This window comes from Plutella xylostella, chromosome 4 (assembly GCF_932276165.1).
Source record: "Plutella xylostella chromosome 4, ilPluXylo3.1, whole genome shotgun sequence".
NCBI lineage: Eukaryota > Metazoa > Arthropoda > Insecta > Lepidoptera > Plutellidae > Plutella > Plutella xylostella.
Genome location: NC_063984.1, coordinates 6,025,059 through 6,045,221, shown reverse-complemented (window position 1 = coordinate 6,045,221; position 20,163 = coordinate 6,025,059). Strand labels below are relative to the sequence as shown.

Genomic DNA, 20,163 nt, shown 5'->3' with positions numbered 1-20,163 from the left:
TGAAGCTACTGGTTAATAATTTAAATAAGACAAAGGTACGCATAAGTAGCTATATACTGTACGCACGCGGTCCCATTGAAGATTTTCAGTTCAAGGCCGTGTCTGTAATAAGACTGAAACCAACCGAAAGCCAGCCGCATAATAAATACAGCCTCGTGTGGAACCGCTAACTTAGTTGTACGCAAGTTGCAGGTAGATTAGAGAAGTCGGACAATCTAGATAGGTATATACTATTCAATATACCTGTCATTAAAAAGTTAATGAATTAGTTGGTTGGTGTTAACTAGGTGTAAAATAAAGAATTTCTCACAAAGAAACCGTATGAATAAAATACAAACAAAGCATCCCTAACTAGACTAAGAATGTCTTAACTTTGTTGTGGAAACTTGAACCCGGTGGTTGGAGCTTTCCGCTGAAATACAGGAAGCGCTGTAACATGTTGAAGCCGCTGTGGAGCGGTGGACTAATTAGCTTTGCGGATAACGGCTGTTTTGTTATGAAAACTGTTATACTAATTTAAAACAAGCCAAGCTTAGCGTTGGTAGACTTGGTGACAGGAGCGTCAATGTAAATCGGAAAACAAAACGGGATTGTTTGTCACGCAATCGTTTATTTATACAACGGGATAGAGTCGTGCTCGTTCGTTTGATTCTAATACGCAATAAAAGAGTACGTGTCTATTATTAAATCTATATTTTACTACTACTTACAACATAAAAAAGTATAATACATATGCATATTAGAAGAAGCTCAAAAACTACTCAACCCATTTCAAAGACTCTTCTACTATTCTAATACTACATTATTATATTGAGACTACATTAAATCCCAGAAAAGTTAGAATAAAGCTCTCAATCTTTATTCACTAGAACTCATTTTAATGTAACCGCAAGCTATTTAAAATAATCATAGTTCATGTGCACTTAGAACAATGCAGCGAATGAGCAAGATTTCTTTTGAAGTAGAGTGAACAAAGGTTCTCGGTTCACAATAATACAGCCCCATATCTGTATGTATACGAGTCTAGACTTGCGCGTTGCGGCCTAGGCTGTAGTGCTGTGAAACATCTCTTTATTTAGGAAGTATACCTCTCTCACTCCTATAAAGCTTAACTATGTGATTAAGGAAATTTAATTATTTGGAAACGACCTCTTCCAAAAGCTTAATGGTTGGTATAATTAAGAAAAACAAACCCCTTATTGTTTTACATCTGAATTTATACTAAGTAACCCAGCATCTGTTAAAATGGTTGCTACATAAATATTCCTTCCTTTTCCATTAATGGATAACTCCAACTGTAAGGCCATTAAAAGAAATGTAATTTGTAATAGAAAAGAACATCTATACAATAATTCGTGTACATATTGAGAGCTGCAATTTAAAAGTCAATATTAAATACTGAATGTCATTAATGGTTTCAGTCCTATTGTTTTTTTGTCGATTTAATGTGGAGCGCTGTATAAAGCCGCCCTAGCGTGGTGGGCGGCGGGGCGGGCGGGCGGCGGCGGCGGCACGCGATCACTTCCCAGTGAGCCGGCAGGGGGAGCGCGCGTCCTTCTCCTCACTACTGTCTCCTTACTTACTGTTTCTATTGCTATAGTATCGGCAGGCTGAGTGACGTAAACGTTTATAATACCATCGGTGTCCGTGTGGTGTGCGTGTGGGGGCGTGGGAAGTGACTGCGTCGCAGGAACGACGGCGGCGTGCAGCGCGGCACGAGTGGAGCCAACACAAGATAACCTTGCTCTTGCTGCATTTATTATTCAGCGAGTGCGCCCGGCTGTAGCAAGGATGGCGCCCTTTACAGGTACTTACAGTTGTACTTACTTAACATTATTGCAGAAAAAAAACTGATAAGGCTGATATCATAAAATCTATCGGCATCTGGACTTCAATGTTATTTATTCGTCGCAGGCGTACCTACTACAAAACGTAAATCTATGTAAATGTACCGACGTCACAACGTGTCGTGCCCTGAATGTTGCAGTTACATAGGAAGGAATATATAAATCTGTATAGGTATTACATACTTACCTCTACATACCTAATACATATATGTATCACAGACCGGCCGGTGACAATGTTGAATGAGATAGATAGTTCAGGAAATAAGCGTATAATTTCAGAGTAAAGACTGAAATATTTACTTACTAAACTTAGCACAATTAACTAATAAATTATGCTAGTACTCATACCATATAAGCATGTAGGTATAGTTCAATAAGGCATTGATTTTCTACATATATACCTACGAGTAATCTATTTAGCTAGTATTGTACATCAGCTAAGCATTATTATTTCAAATAATTTAATTTTAACTACTTTTCTAAGTAATGCTAGAAAAATCCACATAAGGTTAAAAAACATAAGTTAACCGTAAAAATAGTGGTTAATTACGATTGATAATAAAATGAACCCGAATTTATAAAATATCAACACCAATCGGTCAATCTTAAAACTTCTTTTACCATCTGTGGTTATAAGCCTGTAAATAATAAGAATTTCCACTAGTTTTCCACGGCAATTTCCCAAAGCCATAACCGATTGATGGTAATGTTCTCATTACGGGCACGCGAACAATGGGCGCTGACCTAGAAGGAGTTCGAGCCCTCCGCGGCGAAGGAACGGCTCATTAAATGCCGATCACCTTACCAACTACGAAACTATTTTGTTCCAATTCCCTTAAAGGGTTCACACGACTACTTACTAAGAACAACACCGCGGTGGCAAACGCTAGTGTACTTTTGTCACCGACACACAAAACATGCAAATGGATATTATTGCTGCTACTCTATTGGTACCTTGTTGCTACGCTATCCAAAATTAACTTTAAAATTATGACTCGCCTGGTCTGATACGCTATTTGTAAAATCCAACGAGACAAAATTTTCAGGAGAGCCAAAAAATGTTTTTGACCCTTCATTTTAATGCCCTGGTAAAACTATGATACATATCTCAACGAATGTAACCTTAAAAGAAGCGGCAGAACCAAGGCTTTACATACAATACTATTTTATTTAAATATGACTAATATTGTTGCTGTAATGCACAAAAGAAAACACTAACTAGGTTTTAAATGGTTTTCTCACCCTAAAACCGCCCTCACTGACCATTTCATAACCTAGTAAGAGCCATTAGTGATAATCATAAGTTAAAGTATATAAAAAAAACATAATAGGTATACTTATTCATACGTCGTATTACTTAAGTAATGTACGAGTCTTATGTGTGTGAGGATTGTTTTTTTGAGGGTTTGGTTTAGATTGGTGATTAACAATTATTTTTAAAATACAACATATTTTTTTATGTTTACACAGACTAAATAGCAGCTAGAGAGATTTTGTAGAGTACTCTAAGCTTAATTGGCATCCGAGGTGCTGTCAGCCCGGGATGTAACTCTTAAAAAATAACAAGTCACTTGTGGAGCCTAAAGAACCTCTTTTACTAACGAACTGTACATACTAACTTACTAACATAAATAGGTACACGAGTAGGTAATTATGAAATTCTGATTCAATGCATAAATAACTTATTCAAATCTAGAATTATTTTCTTTGTTCAAGCCATCAGCCCATGTACAAATTTATACGCTGCCGCTGCACAGTGGATAGGCATACTCAAACTGGATTGGATAAATGGAATATCCCGTTTTTTCAGGATCTTTGAGTCACTAACTATCAAGTGCACTGTGCGGATGCAGTTACACAAAATACTTAAATGAAACATGAACAGAAGTCGATTACAACCTCGACACTCTGGTCAGATTAATTCGTCGGTCACCACCTCTCGTTCAAATTTGTTACACTAATTTATTAGTTTAAAATTTAAAAAACAAGTGCGTTTATTTTTTAGATGAGATGAGATGATTAGATGTCACCTGGTGACCGCTTCCACTGAAACGCTCAATACTCGAGACGTTCTTTCCATATAGGTTTAGGTACCTATATTGATTCGACGGGCACATTACTTTAATTTTCTGCTTTACCAAACGTAACTTTACCAAATATGTTTTAGAATAGATGTACCTATTTGAGTGCATTCTCTGCACAGACGAGACGCGGCTGGGTCACGATCAATACCAAGCAGAATGTCAAAGGGCTGCTGTGGAATTCTAATTTAGATGGGAGGTCTACGAAAAATGTCTAATCCTACCTATAAGAAAAAAAGTCACGAACAATTTCGATTCGATACTAAGTAGTATTTGAAGATTACAGTGATGCCTACACGGTTTCTAAATTTCTCCCACATGATTGGGTAAAGAGTTTATTGTAAGAACGAGTATTTAAGTAAACATACGAAAATAAAAAAAGCTCGCCAATAGCATACAATAGCTCAGCGCGTATTAGGACTAGGACACATTATAATAATTTTATGGATAAGAAGTTGAGACGAAAATAACCCGCCAGTTTACTTTAGAATTACTTAGTTAACATTAATTCAGTTTACTTAGCTCGCTTGCTCGAGGCCGACCACAACTTTAGTAAACTTTATTGTCCACCCTCGAAAAATTTCTTAATTATACCTAACCAAAGTTAACAAAAACATGAAACGTCATTGCTTCCAAGTTAGTTTACGAAGCGAGTCATTAGAGAAATGGCTCAGTTAAGATTATGATCTATGGCACAGTAAATTTCGTGCGTTACGTTCTAGTTCTAAATTATGTATGAAGTAGGTAATCATAAAATTCATAACCGAAAATAAACTAAGCGAAGAATAACGTTGCCATATTTAAATGTAAGAAGGTAGGTAACCTATACTGTATAATTATGCCCAAGTAAATAATTATTACAGTACTATAATATTAATCCTAAATACCTTATACTATACCTACCTTACTACTTACCTAATTATTATTTCGGTTTTTTAAAGATCTGAACACTTGAACACTATAAGTAGGTACTATAGGTACTTCTACTTAGGGAAAGACAACTGATACAAACAAAAACTATCCTTATTCGAATGTAATAAGGGTTCTGTCAGATGTCTTTCCCCGTGGAATGGGATATAAGTGGTCTTTCTGTTCCGTTTGTTTGTAAAATATAAATACAGTCATATAATAATTCATTTACTATGCTGCTAACTGCCCTATAAATATGAGGATGCCCTATAGAGGTAGGTAAGTATATCAACTCATACATTAGTTTTCAATACACTGAACATCAATCATAGCTGCCGACATTATAAATCGTAGTAAGTGCCTAGCTAAACATAGACCGACGATGGACTGAGGTTTAGTTGGCCGGCTAGTTTGTTATTAATATATATTAACCCTCTATTTCGTTTAGGAATACTTAATTGCTCTACAAAATATAGGTCATAGGTAGTTACTATGTAGGTATTTGGTACCATAATCTAAGTAGCCTATATTTTTACAAAATTACGGTCCTACTTACATTATGGACGTGAAAGTGTGTAAGTAACGGGGGTGTGTTAATTTTTCAAGAGAAAAAAAGCTGTATTTTTTATGGCCATGTAATAAACTGACACCCTGAATGTATATTGGCCATGTAAAAAACACAGGACATTTTACCCGTAATTCCCACAAACGAAGCTCGCGGGAATAGCTAGTTCTTAGAGTTACTTACGTAAACGTTATCCAGCTAAATTATAAAAGTATGCTTTCCATGGTATAATAAACTTTAAAGCGGCCTAATTTTTTTTAGTTAAATACGAAACGGGAATAATCTGTATTTACGTCCATCCAGTGTTATAAATACGTGGTGTTGACTGACGGATCGCCCTGTATACTTACTTAGATACAGTTTATGTACTGTATGATAATCATATTGAGCCAAATAGCTATTTTTGATTTGATTTGATATCGAGTTGGCTCCATAACGGGCACCACCACGGGAGCATACGCTCGGTCCACCGGCCTGGCGGGAGGATGTGTAAATACATGTCTCTGTAAATATTTGATGCCGGCCCGCGCCTACATTGAACCACCCCGTCTACGACTCTACTTGTTACTCTATATATACTCATATTGGATCTTACGATACCCGGACTATAAATACAGAGTATCGCTCCAAAGGTTCTCCTGTAATCAATATTGGGCAAAAGTCTAAATAATAAAGCTTCTTAGAAAGTATATGAATAGGAGTCATTCGTAGTATCAACCTGGCAACAACATGAGCATAATAGCAGATATTTGTGTTATCGGAAAAATGAGTAGTAATTTCCTCAGAAAAGGGCTGGCAGTATACTTAGAATAAAACGGAATGTTTGGTTCGTTCACTACTCTACTGAAGCTAGGCCATCGAACGACACGATCGATAGTTAACCGCACATGCTGCGTTTATGTGAGTGCTATCTTTATTATTTACTACTTATGTATATTATAGGAATAGAATATCTGCTTCCATGATCATTTTTTTCTAAAGAAGCCTGGTTATAAAAGCATAAATAATTAATTTTCATGTGTATACATATCTATCTCTAAAAATTGCCTACGAAGTGATTACTTAGTACAGAAACTACTGTTCAATCTTAGGGTCATACTAAGTATATTTTTAAATAAAAAAAAACAAATAACACGCACTCACGCCTTGTACTAATGTACTCCCTTGCGGGGTAGGCAGAGGTGAAGCTGCACCCACTTTTCGCCAGAGTGTTATGTTAGTCCCAATGTAATAGGGGGCGGGCATATTGCCATTTTACGGGCACATCCAAGACCCGAGAACAAATATCTGTGTTTAAACAAATATCTGCCCCAGCCGGGAATCGAACCCGGGACCATCGGCTCAGTAGTCAGGGTCACTAACCACTACGCCATTCGGTTTTTAAATATAGAAATGATTTCCCTTTCCTTCTCATAAACATTTATGTACTTATAAATATTTATATTCTTGCAAAGCTAATATTGTTCTACCTTGAGAGAAATAAATCCACCTGTTTACGTAGGTAAGTAAGAAAAGTTTTTCTTACTAAATTCTCCTTTGGGAGTGATATGCCGTTATAAATATGGAGCAGCCGAGTCGAGCTCGTTCAATAATAAAGGTTACAGCACGCACTTTGTTTCTCCTCACGCGGGGAATGAAACCATCCAATCCATAATGTGACTATTTACTTATACTTAGGTAGGTACAAATAATAAAAAGTGGTACTTATATAATTATTACTTAAACAGGTGCAGCTTTTAAAGTAGCGCCTTGGTGTATGTTTACCAGATACCAAACGACACCACACCGGGCCTTGATAGACAAGGTTTACGAGACCCTCAAGTATGGGGTGCAATGTGCAACTCTATCTACCCCGAGCAGTATACTAAGGTTTTGATTCTTAACAACTGTTGGTGGTCACAAAAATAACGATGTCTTACTTACCAAATGTACTCAGACATACATTCCAAAACTTCCATAGGGACCTATACCTACAGGTTTTCAAGTCATCAATCAATGAACAAAGAAGGTCGAGACCTAAACAAATTTGCCTCTGAATGACGTGTTAGCTACTTTATAGATGGTATAAAATAAGTTTGTTTACGTACTAGAAGGTTTATGTGGGTCATGGGGCGACCGCCGCCACTCTCACTAACCCTACTTTATTACTCGACACTCTATTAAGCCGCTCCCTCGTCGTGTGCATTCGCCTGTAGTTTAAAACAATTCAGTACCTACCATTTTAAATAAACACACACGTACAGCGTACAGGTTATTTTACTCTGGTATATACAGGGTGCTACGGACATGGACAGGTAAGAGGTATTTCTATGTAAGTAATGATAAACTAACAAGAATTGTTCCTATTTTTAATTGTAGGTCGATAGAGTCGAGACTATTCAACATATAGGTACCCTTTAAAACAAGCTGTTTGTGATTTCGTTTGCTCACTGTACCTACATACAGTTTACGTAGAATGTCGTGAAAGGTCACGTGACTATAAATAAAAGGTTTTCATCTACAATGTGTTGATTTTCGAACCCGACAAACTTTAAAGGTAGATTCTACGAGTAATTTCATCGAGAAAAAGCCCCCATGTGGGGTCAAATCTCAATATTCTAGAAATGTTTAAAGTTTTAGATAATTCGTTTTTTCTCCGAGTCACCCGCTTTTCGCTGTACATTTGTACTCACGTGATAGGTTGCGAGCCGTATCGCCGTTTTTGAATGAGTACAATGCACTGAAGTTGTTGGGTAAGTGGGCAACCCGACTGTCAGATGTTTTCAAGCTTCCCGAAGGCCTCCGACTAGGCTTAACGACTGCTGCTTAACGTGTCGTTAAGAACGGAAGCGTCCAGAAAAGAACCACTTGAAATCGGTCACCCATCCAATGGCTGACCGTGCCAGCCAGCTGGACTGCGGACGCTTTTTAAACGATATATTCAAAAATACTTTTTGAATGTATACACTTTATAAAATGTCAAATATTATGAATTTTCGTCAGCATTTTAGGTTTTTAACGGCGGGTCCGGTAATTTGGAGAATATTTATAGTTCAATTTAGGTCCTAAATAAACCATTTAATTATATTAATACAACGTTGTTTGCGATGCGACACTCTTGTGAAGGTCTTTACTGAGTGTTTGTTCGAGCGGCCTGAGTCTTTCAGGCTGGCTTTTGTTTTAGGAATAATCAGCAATGAAATCCAATATCCAATACAAAGGGTAGGTTTATTAATAATCCCTTAGTTGAAAACAGATATGTAGGTAGACGTAAACTAAATATAGACAGTATATTATACCTAGTCTCCATCATCATTTTTGGGTGCCTTTTCTGTTGTGATTGTAACATACGTACCTTTATGTGAATTCAACATTGCCTTGATGATATCGGTCTATTGCTCTACGTCCGTTTTTGACATTATTCTGTCATGGTGAAGACATATTAAATTTCTTATCTCTAAAGATATCATTTTGAAGATATCATATCAGTTGACTACACGCTGAGGGACGAACAGAGTGGATTCAGAGCGGGGCGATCTTGCACCGACCAGATCAACGTACTGCGAGTGATTCTGGAGCAGTGCAATGAAATGCGGAAAGAACTCTATACTCTGTTCGTAGACTTCGAAAAAGCTTTCGATCTGGTGAAATGGTCTAGCATTTGGCGAATCCTTAGGCGAAGAGGTATACCGGCCAAGGTTATACAAATAATCAAATGCCTTTATGAGGGTTCCTCTTGCCGAGTGATGCACAAAGGCCAACTAACAGAACCGATAACAGTCACTGCCGGAGTCAAACAGGGCTGTTTGCTGTCCCCGCTTCTCTTTCTTGTAGTCTTGGATGACGTGATGCGCAGAGTGAGTAGTAAAGAAGAGAGGGGACTACAATGGTTTCAGGATAAGACCCTCGAAGACATAGACTTCGCCGACGATCTCTGCTTACTCGCGACATCTCGTGACGATCTTCAGTCCAAGACCGATGACCTCGCAAACGTTGCTGCTGAGGAAGGCCTGCGCATCAACTGTAGCAAGACCAAAGATATGCGCCTAAATACCTCCGATTCAGCCCCCGTATATGTGAACGGCGACGTTGTCGAACAAGTGCAGCGTTTTACCTACCTGGGGAGCGTCGTGGACCCACTGGGCGGAGCGGAGGCGGATGTAGAAGCACGCATCAACAAAGCCCGAGCTGCATATGCGCAACTGAAGCCTGTTTGGACGTCTCGCATCATCACTCGGCGTACCAAGATCAGAGTTTTTAACTCCAATGTCAAGTCAGTCCTCCTGTATGGGTGCGAGACATGGCTCGTTAAGAATGAAGTAACCAGTAGACTTCAGGTGTTCGTGAACAAATGTCTGAGGCGCATACTGGGGATCTACTGGCCACGAACCATATCTAACGCAAGACTGTGGGAGATGACTGACCAGACACCCATTGACAAGGAGATCCTACTCAGGAAATGGCGCTGGATTGGGCATGTGCTGCGGAGACCAGACAATCACCTGTCCAAACAAGGGTTGAAATGGCAAGCGAAGGGGAAGAGAAGGCCGGGTCGCCTCCGTACCACCTGGAGGCGGTCAGTTGAAAAGGAGGCTGCATCAACTGGTCTCGGCTGGGACGACCTGGAAGCGGCCGCGCAGGATCGGGAGAAGTGGAAATCCTTTCTTCGAGCCCTATGTCCCTGATGAGGGATAAGAGGATTTCATCATCATCATCATCAAAGATATCATTTTAAATACATCCTATTGACAAATTTGTTGAAGCCTGTAAGAAGAATAGAGCTATTGTACAAAATATCTTACTTTTAGTACTCACAGCTTTGTAATTGTAATACTCGCAGGAACCTAGATAAAAAAGTAGATTACCAGCAAAGGATTAACAAAAATGGTGCTTCGTATTCGTTTTAAAAACACAGTGTTTACGTTAACAAGATTAGTTCCGAGGAAAAAATCAATTTGCTGGCAGCGAGCCACGTGCCGACACGGCACTACGTCCGCCGTGCCTTGCCTCCACCCTCCACAACACTCTCTACTCTCATATCATGTAGGCACCTACTTATGTGTCTACTGGTACACAGTACACATGTTTAATCTGTGCTACAGCCCTACATGGAAGCCCAGCATAGAGAAAAAATAAACAATTGTGGAAAGAGTGCCATCTGGAGGAGTTTTTTGTCATACTCTATACGTCATACTGAGCCTACAACGCCATCTCTTTATATTGCTCAACCTCATTGTACATACATACAGGGTGCCCTGTTGGGACACCCTGTATATATAGATATTGTTATCACAAGTTAATAGCCGGATCTCCACCAAACGATCCAATGCGATCCGATCGCCCGATCCAAGAAGTTTAGTAACTATGTAAGATTCCTTGGATCGCGCGATCGGATCGCGTTAGATCGTCTGGTGGGGATCCGGCTATTAACTTCAATCTATAAAGATATAAGACATATTTGCGTTGACGTAGTTACACCACACAACAGTTATTACATTTATCAGCTAAATTTAAGTTCAATCTATTTATGTACCTACCTACATGCAACAATAAATAAAAAAACAAATTATTATATAATTCTTTATTACCTCGCATATAACAATGTTTCAGTTCAGTTTTGTTCATGTCACTTGTAAAATAATATGCGAGTGGGTGTGTGTATTCCTTTCACCATGAAAACCAATTCATGTTTTGCTAGTTTATGTTTCCCAAGAGAAGCAAATCTTGTCACTTGTGGTGATAAAGTCATTTCGTCCAATAGTGCATCATTTATCCTCGCGAGGCAAATCTTTGACGACATTTATCAGTTTGGTACACATAGTATTTTAATCTTCAGCGGATATGAAGATGTCGATCGCTCTTTGCCTGGATCTGGATCCATATGGAATCTGTCAGGTCACAAGAATTTCATAAAAACACTTTTTGCGGATAAAGATGCTTTTTCTTGACACACCATGTTTATTTTTATTTGTAGGTATATAAAATTTATAAATAACGATATACCGAGAGTATAGGCTTTTATTACAAAAATGTTATTTGCGAGACATTGTAAGACAACTGAACTGACACTGACACGCAATTTCTTCATAAAAGCCATAGATCATGACAATGTTAACATTCAAATACTACTTATCTATGTGTCTTGTTATTGTTCTATGGTCTTGTTGATAACGCCATCTTACATCTTTTTTGGTAGTAAGAGTAATATAAAGAGATGGCACTACCTTCTACTAAAAGTTCAGCCATTAAGGCACTGACTCCCCCCTGAAGCCCAGTTGGATGATCACACTTGCATAAAGTTGATTTCGAAAATCTTTACACGCGTGAAAGTGAATTCGTTCTCTCTCTTTAGTAGGTATGTAATACGAGTACATATAATTATTGTGTATCAGCAATGAAGGGTCTACACATGCTTTTGAAGATAATATCAACAAAGTGTCGGTACTCAAATTCAGCAGCACCAGAAAATAAATAAAAAAATGACATGAGGAATTAGTAGGTACCTATATTGGTCATTATTTAGTTTACCATAAATCCAGTCCGTGATATAGGTTGCTTATTTGTATAATTAAATTAAAACGTCAAGCACGCCAAATACACTGGCTCCATTTGCATACATACAGAAGTTCCAAATAAGGAAATAGGAAAGGAGAGCGGCAAGGAGAGCACGTCTCCAGAAAACAAGGCGAAGTTACGTCTGGAAACATATTGCGTTGCTTCTGAAATTACGATTTTCTTTAGATATTTCTACAAATTAATTTCTCGGCTTATCTTCGGCTTTCATTCGACAAACTTTGTCTCCTCGTGCAGAAACTTAGGCAATTCCAATAGAAACTTAGCTTAATAATTTTATCGAACGTTGCTATTTACGTTTTAATATTAGAAAGTTTTACAAAAGTCGCTTAAGCTCAATATACCCACGCTATAATTGTATCGCTGCGGCCAAGGTTCTTCGATTGGATTGCTTTAACAATAGTTTACTTGGCGACCATCTCCTATAACTTTTACTTAGCATGTGAATAGATTTTCATTCTTCCTTTAAAACGGTGTTATTTCCTGCGTTACAGGAGTTCCCTTTTTCGTAGTAGAGGTTTTTTTTTTGCATTTATATCTTTATAACAAATAAAATAACTTGTTAGTTATTATATTCACAGGGTGTTTTCTTTTTGCTTGTAACATTTAGGGCAGTTATAACAATGATTTTATGATAACTTTAAAGATGAACTCATCGTTACTGTAGCGTGTACAAGAGGGGCGGAGGGGCGGCTGAAGCCCCGCGCCGCCGCCGTCGGCTGTGTATAATCGGATCGGGTTCCGCAGCTGGAGGCGGAGGCTCGCAATATCCGGTTGATCCCAAATACCGTCTCGTATCAATATAATGCGAAAAACATGCTCATAATGTGCGTAATAAAATGAAATTGTCGCGATGGTGAAGGTACGCGCATCTAGGTACATATATGTAATATCTACTGAGTATAACGATGATATTAAGGTATACGCAAGCTATTCCTATAAGTATTATTTTTCCTCCTTCAACAAAAAAGAATAAACTTTTTTTTGTACTGTATAAAATTTACCGGCTGTTAAGATTTTATTTAACAAATTGTCGTTGAAAGTGGTTACTGCTATCAAAACTAGACTCTCCAGCTTCGATAAATCTGTTAAGAACATAAATTTAAATACCTAGCACAGGTTCAATGCCCATTGCCCAATCCCGGCAAAGAAGTGATTAATTAATTATGCAAGACACGTGTAGGCGGACTAGGCGGCACGTCGATGTCGGCGAGACGGTGATTCAAATGTCCGCAGCGGACAACACTTGTTCATTACTGAAACTGCTTTGAAAGTACTTTGAAAGGTTGGAAATTCGGGTATAATACTAGGGGCAGAGCAATCAATATGTAGTAGGTACATAGGTTACAAAATAGGTATATAACTATACCTAAAATCTGCAATTTCTTTCAGGTTTCGTGTGGAAGCCGGGTTAAAACGAAAAATATTTTTAACTTCGGGAGTGCTTGCGTAACTTTCCTGAGGCACTAGACATGACAAAAGTACCAAGAAGCTTGGTGACCTCTTTTGTGGATCTAAATATTCGGGTCATCGACACTGTTGCCAGATTTTTGTGTTCTGGAAAATGGTTCGATACCTACCAGCCTTGCATTTGCTAACTGGAGATTCAAATGAACACCTGCTTCACTTACTGTCGGAGGGCTTCTTCAGTGAAGAAATATATGTATATACTATACTAATGCTACATATCTATTAATTTACCACAATTATATAATATATATGTGATATTTCAGAACAAACCGTTTAAACAGTACTATGAGAATTCCTACATTCAGCCAATCAAGTTCCAGCTTAACTAAGTTATAAACCCCTCGAGTAAACGCTATTCAGCGCCGACTGTTTACTCAGGCGATCGCCGCCAGTTCGCTGCTGCTTTTGTATAAACTCACTCAATAAAACTCACCGCTCCATCTCCAGAGAAAATGTAAATTGAGTCTAATGAATTATGTATTCTCTTGTTCGCAGGTAGTCAACATGAAGCTGAAACAACTGATTGACAATGGAAACATAGAGACATTGAACCGGATCAACTCATCAGATATAAATAGACGACCTCAAAATAGGAATTGGTCTGATATAGGCAGTTTAGAATCTAGAGATCACTACGATAATCTCAACACATTAGAAACTTTGCAGTATTTTGAGTCGAATCACTTCCGAAACACAAATTATCGGAGCGGATCGGAGCTATTGACGAATAGTGTGGGAACAAATGCAGCTGATAGCCTGCGAACAGAAGCAAGTGTGCTGAGTGGACTAGTATGCAACCAGCAGTACAGACTCGACAAGGACGACGACCATAACTTTGAGGATTTGCGCAATAAAACAGAATTCGCAACCCTGGAGGGTGCCACAGAAAGTTTTCTCACTTCATGTGAAAGTTTTATTGGTAAGTCCTATTGAAGTTTCCTTAGTATTCTCAAGAAATAATAAATTGAAGTCATAGGCGTACCGTACCAACGCTGTATAGAAAAAGGGTATTTTTTTCAGGAACTTTCCGATTCGTAAGTAGTTCATAATGTCTCTATCGGCATGACGACAATGATAATCATTGTCATCAGCCTGTTATTGACTACTCCTCGATATAGGCCTCATGTAAGGACTCTACAGTAGGTCAAAACACTCTGTCGTTATACAACTTTCCTCGTGCAGCTTTAAGATGACCAATAAGATAGTAACTAACCCTTAAACCAACGATTTCAGCAAACAGTAATGTTTCAACATTGTCAACGCCGATCGACGACGAGGAAAGGGCATTTGAACATTCTGATACCGAAGAAACGTCTGACAAAGGCTCTCTGCAAGGCCCCCGCGGCATTGTGAACCCCAACTACCCGGGGTTCCAACACCTAGCACATACCTTACAGGTGAACACTAAAACAATAAATATATGGGGACTTCTCACACACTGCCATCCGACCCCAAACTAGGCCGGACAATACAGGATGTTGCAAAAAGGGTATACTAAGCCGAAACCTACATGTGCAGCATGGTATATCTAAGCCCGAAACTGAAATCAGAATTTCAAAATTCGCGAAAAAAAAATTCATTTTCCATAGAAACTTTAACCATTTGTTGGTCACATGACTTTTTTACTATGGAGAATGTTTTTTTTTCACGAATTTTGACATTCTGATTTCAGTTTCGGGCTTAGACATGTAGGTTTCGGCTTAGTATACTCTTTTTGCAACACCCTTTATATTGCAACCGAGCATGCATATTGGCATCTGTGAGTAGCCACGACTCTGTTTACCTACTCTCGAACTCGAGGGGCATTTACCTACTTCTCTAAAGAGAAGATGGGTGTCTGTCTGTGGCACTGAATTTTTACACGCTGTTTCTTAACGTGATATTTCATGACCAACTTTATGTTATCAGCCTACTAGTTTACTCAGTGTAAGAGTGAATTAATTTTTAAAATGTATTCCTAAACAAGTTTTGTTTATATTTTCAGGATTACTCATCAAACATAGAGAATTATTATCAATCTGAAAATGATATGACTGATGACGATATAGATGTAGAAATAACTGATGCTACCTATGAAAGTGATATTAAACAAAATGAAATGAGTATTGAGTTATCCAATGTGAATAACAACAACAATACCATTATTACTGATTCGCTATTAAATAATCAAAATGATGGAATAACTGAAATTCTAGAAGAGCAAAACAATCAAATTCATAACGATATACCTGATTTATTAAAAACGTTATCACATAACAATAATTCTGATACATTATGCTTTGATTACAATTGCTCAGCTACAGATATAGAGAATAATTTTAACACAAAAGACATCATCGGAGATTTCAATAAAGAAATTGAGGATGAAATAAAGCATGTTTTAAATTATAATATAAACATCCAAGACGAAATAGAAGAATTGAAAAAAGATATTCAAGATAATGTTACTAAACCTATAGAAAATACAATAAACAACATAAGCGACGTAGTAAATCACGTTATAAAAAAATTGGTTGCGACCCAGTGTGATATTAACGAGTATGAAGTGAACAGTCGCCACAAATCAGATTACGTTGATGATAAATCGATAGCGGAAATTAGTGTTAAGGAAAATGAATCAAATGCCTTAAAAGAGATGAATCAGAGCAGACCTACATTTTTGTTAATAGAGAGTAATGTCAACCATAAGATTGCTGATGCTCTCTTGTCAGATGGAAAGGAGGAAATTAATATAAGCGAACAAGATTATGACACAGACAAACTTAGTAACAATGTCGAGAACACAATAAAACAGCTTAGCACAGAACTGAGAAAAATCATTCCAAAATTAGACGAACTCCGAGATCGTGAGAAATTATTCGCACCAAATAGAAGTGGTTTAAATTCCGTGACAATAACTGATGGAAACTGTAATCAAATAGCGAATGCCTCGAAAAATACGAAGCCATATACGAAGCGAGTTGAAAAGTCACCAAAAGATTCAATAAGCAGAAGTACAAAGGAGAATAATGCTCCGACAAGAAAACAAGAATTCAGAAGTAGAAAGTAAGTCAAATTAAGTTATTATCTTCTTCTTCTTCTTATCGTGTCGTCGGCAAACTAACCTTTGTTTGTCCCTAAATAATACATGCCCAGAACTGGGCCACTAATACTAAGTTATAATGAATTTAAATATAATAACTATTGAGGTACTTACAGGATATAACAGAGAATAAATTTTATGTTAAGTATAAAATCCACGTATCAACCGACGGACGTAGGTTTAAAGATCATTCACACACCATCATTTTCTATTTTTAACAGATTTGACTCATCATAAGCGTACCCGTCTAAATTGAAATGGTAAATGATGCAATGGGCCTCATACAATCCAGTACTTTCATGATAATTCGTGTAGGCGAGTCGTATAGTAGATGTTCAGCCCCAACCGAGTCTGCTTCATTCAGTAAAGTCGAACATAAAACAATCCGGGCGTGGTGTTAAAATTACAATTCCTGCTAATGTGATGTGCCTATGCCTAATAATGTAGGTACTAGGTAAAAAATATAATAAAAAATGATATCTTCTTCCAGTAACCCCAGGATATCTAAAGACCGGCAGTGCGATCTTCCTTCAAGTAGCTGTTATGCTCACAACACATCCGTCCAAAACAGTGAAGATTGTGATTTAGGTGAGTAGTGAGAGAACGTTACTTTACTGTGTGTTTGTACCTCAATTAAAGTATACCTAGTTACTTATATTTAAAAAAAAGTAAAAAAAAATGCTGCGTTCCCAGTACGTATACTAATTGTTTGCTCTATTCTATTCTATTCTCAGTGGGGGTGTAAGTTTTTGCATATTCCCAAGGTCTAAACTGCTTTCCTAAGCTTGGACCATTTCCCACCACGCTGGTCCACTGCGGGTTGGTGGGTTCACATATCTAGATGTGCTAAATCTAGATATGCAGGTTTCCTTACGATGTTTTCCTTCACCGTAAGAGCGATAGTGTACATTGTACTTAAGTTAAAAGAACTCATTGGTACCTACATGTAGCGCCGGGATTCGAACCCGCATCTCTTGCGTGAGAAGCGGGCGCTTACCCGACTAAGCTACCACCGCAATTGTTTGCTCATTCTCATTACTAATTTAAGTGACAATTACCAAATGTTATAGACTGAACACTCAGCATATTCCTAAATAGTTAAAACCGATACACCGCTAACTCAGTTTGTCTACTGGGAACGTAGCCTGAGTTATAGTATGCTAATGCAGAAATTAAATTTAACCTAATGTCGACATTCAATCTATGTCTCTCGTTCTGTCCGTATGGTACTGTCAAAACAAGGTAAAGCAATTAAAATAAACTTAATAACTATGTACTTACCGATATTGTGTATAATAATATGTCAAGCTTTGATTATAATGCCAAGCTACTGGGTCATCATACCCACCTGAGGCATCAATCCTGCATTAATCTCCATTATTCGTGTAACTACTTATACGTCACTGTTTCAAGCTGAACATTTTTTACAGGAAGTTTTGACGTGTACAATATAGAAACAGCATTGCCGACATTAGACATAGATACAATCGAAAGCCATTTGAGAGCAGCAAAGGAAGCAGAAAGAAGAGTGAGTAGAGTTCTAACGTTCTAAGTCTAGTTAAGTAAACTTGCGAAAAACAGCCAAAACGTTAGTTTTTTGCTACATCTTTTTTATTCCACACGAGTTTATCAGTGGGCTAACTACGCAAGCACAAAGAACTATTTAAATCCACGCGCCAGTCAATGTAACGGTAACGGTACATTCACATCCACATCACATCGGCCTGCAACCATGTGTAACTGTTTGATAATTATCAATACAAACCCACGTAGTAGAGCCAGCTTTCTACGGTGACTCAACCTCAGCAGCCAGACAGACAGTCTCCGAGTTGTATTGTGCTACACCAACGTGGATTGTGTTAAGGTTTAATTTAACGGTGTAAGATAAGTGTTTGTGTTTTACTTATACCCAGTCAAAGTTATACAAAACCAAGTGCCGCGATGACTTCCATGCCGTATTTCAATCCCGAACAAAGACATTACAAAAAGGACACTCGATTCCTACTGGATTTATACACAATAACATACGATAACCATGAATCATTGGACAATGTTTGTTGCCTTGTAAGTATAAAATAAAGTTTTTATTACCCTTTTATTTGATTTTCTGGATAATATTTTTATAGAGTTGATAAAAAATGGAACGCACCCTCTTACCTTGGCCTAAATGTCAAAGTGACAGGAGTAGTGACAGGACATGCTTAGATTTTTTGTTTACGAAGTTTTGTGATACAAAAAAATCAAACGTGCCATATTTTTAGCCAAATAACGAAAAGACTGAGTAGTTTTATAATGTTTGAGAATTTAGTGAGCAATATAAAGAGGAGGTTGAGTAAAACTTCTGAAAACATAAGTGACGATAAACAAATAAATGAGAAAACTGGGATCAAAAGAAGCTGGCACCTGCTGCGATCAAAGATGCTTATGAAAGCAGAGAGCAAGCAGCCAACGAAGGAGTGCGACTATACAGCTCTGAGCCCTAGAGCCGTAGGGGTCGCCGAGTGTGCAGAGACCGAGATTGAGTGGCCATTGATCACTGACAATAATCCAAATATTTTAGATAAATTCACACGCATTGTTAGCATTTCCTATGATACGCCATCATACAATGAAGTATGCAATTGAGTTTATTTCCCCCAAGGTTATCATTGTTTATTGTTTGTTTGGGTCTTAACAAATCAACTTGTTAATTGCAGAAACGCAATGACCGTGAGGAGATCAGGAAGAGGTTGGCCATGGGGGCGGACACGGAGGACTACTACAGTCTGGGACACACGGACCGACCACTCAAGAAGCCCAGTCTACAGTCTCGGTTACAGAGTGGTCAGTATCTTCAATGTAATATGTTGTGTACATTTTACAGATTAAAATATTTGTTTCATGTGGTAATGGGTGCCTAACTAATTGTCTTTTCTATTTACCTTTCACACTGCTATGTTTGCAGTAAAATTTCATTTCATTACATTACTATGTAAAGTACCAAATTTAGTAATTTCCCTTAATTTAAATAAGTACTTAATAAAGTAATATTGTAATAATATGATTTTTTTAAATAGTACTTTACATGGAAATATAATAAGAGGTGGACCATATTGTATCATTATATTGTGTTCAGCTAGTAAACCATTTTGTGATGTGGCTACACAGGAAAGAATCTCCAAATATGTTTCATGAATGAAACAGCATCAGACAATGAATCCCAGACCTCTGATGCAGAAAGAAATCTCATCTATAATAATAAAAACCTGTCTAAATCAAGCATCTTCAGCAAGTCTAACTATAGTCTGAACAATCATCCATATCAGACTAGGCCTCTGTCTGTGAATATCTCCAAAAATGACAGGATCAGTACTGTGCAGAGTGGTGAGTGCCCTTGTGTTGTGCTAAACTGTACAAAATAGTGTTGTTTGCTTATATTTCATGGTGTTTGGCTCATATAATATATACTTATCTGATTCTTTGCTTAGGGTATCTTCGTCTTTCACCAACCCTCAAAACAATTTTAAAATCTAATGCGGCAGATTTTAACATAATTTAAAGATTGGTGAAAAATTTAATTGAAGGTTGGTGCAAGACATCCTTAGTTTAAGGGTAATTTTTAAGTAATTTAACCATTTGTTTAAAAATAATAAAATAAACTATATTAGTTTTTTGTTA

General features: G+C 37.7%; 1 protein-coding gene across 4 annotated transcripts in view; it reads left to right on the top strand.

The window, feature by feature from the left end:
* LOC105384071 (schwannomin-interacting protein 1 homolog) overlaps positions 1-20,163 on the top strand; it is a 47,880-nt gene that overhangs the window by 20,891 nt on the left and 6,826 nt on the right. Inside the window, exons 1-8 of one of the 4 annotated variants that reach the window (XM_011554235.3) lie at positions 1,511-1,807; positions 13,920-14,343; positions 14,658-14,821; positions 15,409-16,469; positions 16,997-17,094; positions 17,937-18,034; positions 19,203-19,329; positions 19,654-19,869. In XM_011554235.3, the coding sequence (XP_011552537.3) occupies positions 13,929-14,343; positions 14,658-14,821; positions 15,409-16,469; positions 16,997-17,094; positions 17,937-18,034; positions 19,203-19,329; positions 19,654-19,869 (2,179 nt within the window). In that variant the 5' untranslated portion in view covers positions 1,511-1,807; positions 13,920-13,928. Of the gene's footprint in view, positions 1-1,510; positions 1,808-13,919; positions 14,348-14,657; positions 14,822-15,408; positions 16,470-16,996; positions 17,095-17,936; positions 18,035-19,202; positions 19,330-19,653; positions 19,870-20,163 lie in introns of those variants that run through there. The other 3 variants (XM_048632103.1, XM_011554236.3, XM_011554237.3) reach the window with 3 other exon arrangements.